Source organism: Pundamilia nyererei, unplaced genomic scaffold (genome assembly GCF_000239375.1).
Source record: "Pundamilia nyererei isolate P.nyererei 1_Seehausen unplaced genomic scaffold, PunNye1.0 scaffold00013, whole genome shotgun sequence".
Taxonomy (NCBI): Eukaryota; Metazoa; Chordata; class Actinopteri; order Cichliformes; family Cichlidae; genus Pundamilia; species Pundamilia nyererei.
The window spans coordinates 4,094,778-4,100,129 of record NW_005187414.1 but is presented as its reverse complement, the minus strand read 5'-3'; the positions used below and the strand labels follow the sequence as shown (position 1 = coordinate 4,100,129).

General features: G+C 39.5%; 1 protein-coding gene across 2 annotated transcripts in view; it reads left to right on the top strand.

Annotated features, from left to right (window-relative positions):
- The first annotated feature begins 1,647 nt into the window (after positions 1-1,647).
- Positions 1,648-5,352, top strand: part of fermt1 (FERM domain containing kindlin 1) — a 12,214-nt gene continuing 8,509 nt past the window's right edge. Inside the window, exons 1-4 of one of the 2 annotated variants that reach the window (XM_005724930.1) lie at positions 1,648-1,788; positions 2,262-2,419; positions 3,252-3,411; positions 4,045-4,142. In XM_005724930.1, coding sequence (XP_005724987.1) covers positions 3,261-3,411; positions 4,045-4,142 — 249 coding nt within the window. In that variant the 5' untranslated portion in view covers positions 1,648-1,788; positions 2,262-2,419; positions 3,252-3,260. The remainder of the gene's footprint in view (positions 1,789-2,261; positions 2,420-3,251; positions 3,412-4,044; positions 4,143-5,352) is intronic. The other variant, XM_005724929.2, reaches the window with a different exon arrangement.

Here is a 5,352-nt window from a genome sequence, read left to right as displayed (position 1 = left end):
TGTAAATTTAAGCTAATGTCAATTTTATCCCATGGTTATCTGAACAAAATGACAATGAACAACCCGTGCTAATGCAGTTGCTGCTAGCTAAAATACAAGATTGTAATATGGGAGCCATACCGAGGGCAACTGTAACGGCTACAATCACAGGCACCTTGTTTGCTTGAATGATGACACAGACATATTTCACTTTTAAAATGAAAATACATGCTTCTTTGTATAAAATGCTGACTTTTATATGTGTTAAAGCAATATTACCCTACATATTAGTTAAGCCACAGCTGCCCTAAATTAAAAGTATTGGTAATTACCAAAATTATTTTTTATGTTTCTGTAATGGTTAATTTACATGTATGTACACCTGTAACATCTTTTTTAAATTCTTTTTTTTACTATTGTTAAACCAATTATTGTTGTTATCCATGAATTTTTAAAAATTTCTGTTTAGAAAAAAACAGCAGAAAAAAGGCAAATTATTGATTTTTGATTAAAACGCCAAGTTACAGTTATTTACTTGCATTTGTGAACAGAAAGAATTCATTTTATTTCTAGTACTTCATTTATTTTGGTCTCCTCAAAGAAGTTCCAATGTGCCGGCTGAAATTTGGGTATAAAAACATGAATTCAATCCAGTGAATTCCATGATTTCTAGTTTTAAACATGTTTTTGACAGATTTCTAAAATATATTTTTTCTTGTTTTCATGAGAGGTAGTCTAGTAGACAAATAAACAAAAACAAACAAATATACACAGTATGCGTTTTTAAATAAATATATAAAATGCTCTTCACCTTTTTTGTGTTATTTTGCAAAGCTCTGTTCTGTCATTTGGTCGTATATTACATGAGTAATAATATTTGAGTGAAATTTACTTTTTATTTACATCAGAAAATAATATCTAATTATCACTGGAAGAATGGCCAGGTCTCTTGGAAAAGTAGAAAGAATATTTTTGCCTTGAATATACAACCTAAAATACCCAACATCTAAACAAATCTGAAAGTGCATAGGCCATTATTTTGAAGATTTCTTCAGTTTGAGGCACAGTGGGTTAGCATGATGTATATTTAGTGATACAATTTCCCGCATCTACTCTTACAATTGCATCCAAAATGGGCAGCTGTAACAATCTGACGTTTTTGTACGATAGTCTTCCTGGTCCTTATTAGTAAAAAGATATTAACAGTACCATGGTGAAAATTTTTGTTTCTCAAAAAGATGATTAGCATTTCAAGTAGTCTGTAAATTATGAAGGTACATTTTAAAACAACAACAAACAAACCTCTTAGTATAATGTAAAACCAAATTAAATTTAATAACCTCGTGTTGCAGTGTTGGTTCTACTGACATCTCTATTTGAGCCAACTAAGAGCTGCCGTTTTCTTGTTATTTCCACAATAACAAAGTGGTAACAAAGTGACAGTATTAGCTGAGCGGCTGAGTATGTTCACTGAAATATTTTTGTTAGCATTGATAAACTTGCTAGCTTTAGCTGGTCTGTACCTTTTAACCACTGAGACGGACAGTATGGTAGTTTATTCATTTTATTTCTCATATTTTGCTGAAAACAGTTAAACAGCCGTCCGTATACTGAGGCTGAGAACAAACTCACCTCTGTGGGATATTATGCTACGTGCACCTCGGCCACTTCCTCCTACGTTCCCACCTCCGTTCTCTACCTGTGTGAACTGGGCGTGTTTTACTCCCAAAGGAGCCTCATTCTCGGGGTCAGTCCACTTCCCAAGAAAATATCCAGGAATTGCTCACTGGCAGGAAACTTTAATTTAAGGTAAGAATGGGTTTCTTATTCTCGGTTGGGAAATTTGTATATACTTGATAGGGGGAGAGGTTACCGTTATTTTACTACGGAATTTGATCTCTGACGAAAAAAAATAAATCATAACACATGATTGCGATGACCCTGTTGGGATTTATCCGTAGGCCTATATAGGGCTCAGCGATAAATGCACCCCAAGACTCTTCTGGGAATCATGAATTCTTGGAAAGTTTCTGTTTATGAAAGTTTCTAAAGAAAGTTTTCTATCGTTTTTCATAATTTTTGAATGATTTAAGGATTGTTTCTGAGCTTAGTGACTATTTACATTGAATAAGGAATCGCTGAGGCCTTTTTTTACGTGGTGTGGGTGTCCTGTATGAGGAGTTCCAATATGAGATCTCATTGAATTGTATATTTTGCATGAATATATTTGCTTTTCTCTTATTACAGCTTCTGCATTAAAACAAATTTGCTGTCTCCATCAGTTTTTTTTTGCAGCTAGTGTAATACTATGCCAGTGAATTCATCATACTCCGACACATCTCAACAAGCTTTCCCTCAGCAGGCATGCAAGCTCCAACTTTTTACTGCACCCTACAGCAGCGCATAGTGCAGGAAGGGAGCAGCACAAAGAAAGCAGAGTGTGTGTATATAAAAAAATCCATCATCACAACAACACAGTATCAAAAAGTCACTGATATACAGTGTTGCGGTGAATAGTTCAGATTAGTTTGTGTCAGAGTTTTCATGTCTTTATTTCCCACATTTCAGAGCTCAGATGTGATATAAATGTAGGCTGGTGCAGTGTGTGGAGATTGTTGTTTTGTATGATCTCTCCTGCACCAGATTCGTGTCCCTGCTCGTAACACATTCCACAGCTGTGCTGCTCCTCCTTCTCCCCCTTTCCTTTCTTATCTGCCTTGTGTCTTTCATCCATCACTCTACCTTATTAATATCATCAACCAATCAATCCCCCAGATGTGTGCTGTTATACTAGGTTGTGTCGCGTTAGTTAGCGCATGCTGCGTGCTCTGCAGTCTGATCTGTTTTCTTCCGCCCGTCGGTGTGTTCGCTGGTGTCTTATTTATAAATGGTATTGAGTGAGGGGAGTAGATCGGGGGCTGCAGTATCATTGCAGAGACACTGCAGCAGAAGCAGAGTTCGAATCTACTCCATACGCGGCCACTCAGAGACAGAAACAGTAAGGGATGTGTGGTGGTGAAATCTTTGCCAAGTAAATCAGAATGTTGAGAAACACTCAATCCTCTGACTCAATCCCAGACATTTCCTTAATATCCGAACAAACGGGATCAGCAAAATAATCCACATATTTTAGAGTAATTCCCCTCACTAAGTGCTTAATTAGAGATAGTAGTTTCCTTCTAAGATCCCCTGTGCTGTGCCCCTGTGGTCACGTTCACTAAACCCTTGAGCACCCCCACCTTTTTTAAATAATCTCTTCATTGTCTTTTTAGAACAGGACCATGGCTACACCTGCAAAATATGGAGAAACATCGTGGCAGCTATCTGTGCAGGTGGATCAAAAGGAAGGTGACGAGTCCATGAAATTTAAGATGAGGGTGATGGGAGACTTGCACATCGGTGGCCTCATGCTTAAGCTGGTGGAGAAAATCAGTAAGTGTGCTTAGCACGGATGTGTTTCTGCATAGTGGCTGGAAGGAATTTTAAAAGTGTGTAACTACAAAGGCTAACAAACAACCTCAACCTGCATGTGGTGCTACAACAGCTCTGCTGGCCAAGCCGCACCCTTGTTTGAGCTGCATTCTTCTACACTACAGTGCCATTGTGTTGTCACAGTGCGCCAACTTGTGTAGCCCCAGGGGCCAAAGTTCAGCCAGTCTCTGATCTGATATCAATTTACGCTCCTCTATAAACACAGAGGAGCTAATGTGGCTAACTTGAAGGCAACTTTATGGAGGTGATTCAAAGAGCATGGGACATAATAAATGACTAAGCGGCTTGTCATCAACAGATGGATTTCAGCCCAGCACCATAAGATGATGTCAGGTAGACTCATTAAACCACACCACCTACACAACCGTGGGAGCGGAAAATATTTGTGACGCTAGCAGATGTAGTTGTTGGTGAAGTATGTTACCTATGGAGCCAGAACCTCCCCCTGAAGGCTCTTTAAACCCGACATGTAAATTAGTGCAATAACTTTATGTGTGAACTACCCCTTAAACCTGACATGTGATAATAATATGCGGGTGATAAAATGTCTTACTTAATACGTCTGCCTTGCAGAGGCTCCTCAGGATTGGTCGGACCATGCTTTGTGGTGGGAACAGAGGAAATGCTGGCTGCTCAAGACCCACTGGACCTTGGACAAGTATGGGATCCAGGTAAGATGAATTCTTACACCCAAAGGAATGTGGAATATCCCTTAAAAAGTCCAATGGGAAGGTGTTCTCCAGTCAAATCTGACTAAATAAATTACGTGTGCTCTTGCAGCTCTTAAAGGTGTAGAGAGGTTTTATATAACACGTTGGAAGCTATTAAATAAAATTATATCCTCCCACTTAGAGAAACTCTTATTGACCTATTCACTGTAGCCAAAACCATATAGGAACATAATAATGTTTGATATCTTATCCAGTCAAGTAATGTTTAAGCCCAAGTACAAACCCTGATTCCAGTAATGGTGTAAAAAATGTGGACAAAAACACCAAAGTATAAATTAGACAAAAACGCTTTAATATTTATTTTAAATCTCCATTAGTTCTACTGCAATGGCAGACATTTTTTACTACATGCACACCAACATGATATTGATAATACTGGGTTTCCAACACAAAGTAAATATACAGGATATACACTGGCTTGACACCTGAAGTGTCATGGCTACTGGACAGACTCACGCGCAGACAGTTCTTTCTTTGAGAACAAAAGGGGATTATTTATTTATTTTATTTATAATATATACATATACACGCACTCCTCTTCAGCCGCACTCGCTCCGAAACTCAACACACGCTGCCACACCCGGGCAGGTCCCGTGATTTGGTCCAGAAGAGGGATGTCTACACAGAGAATTCAATGTTAGTTCCACAGTAAAATACACACAGGGGATTAGTTTGATAATGCCGAGAGCACGAACTCAGGAGGTTCAACGTTCCAGCGGTGAGCTGTTCTGTGCCACTGCCTTAAATAGCAGATGGGGAAATCAGCCAGATCAGCAGCAGGTGGACACAATCACACAGGTGGTGGGCCAAGAGCGAGAGCCCGTAACGAGCTCCACCCAGGCAGAAAGGAGGAGGAGAGACAGAAAACAAAAACAAAAAACAACAACACGTGTAGCCAGCGTGAGCCAGCTAGAGAGACACGGGGACAGTGACATGAATTCAATTCAATTTTATTTCTATAGCGCCAGATCACAACAAAAGTCGCCTCAAGGCGCTTCATAGATACAGAGAAAAATCCAACAATCATATGACCCCCTATGAGCAGCACTTTGGAGACAGTGGGAAGGAAAAACTCCCTTTTAACAGGAAGAAACCTCCAGCAGAACCAGGCTCAGGGAGGGGCGGGGCCATCTGCTGCGACCGGTTGGGG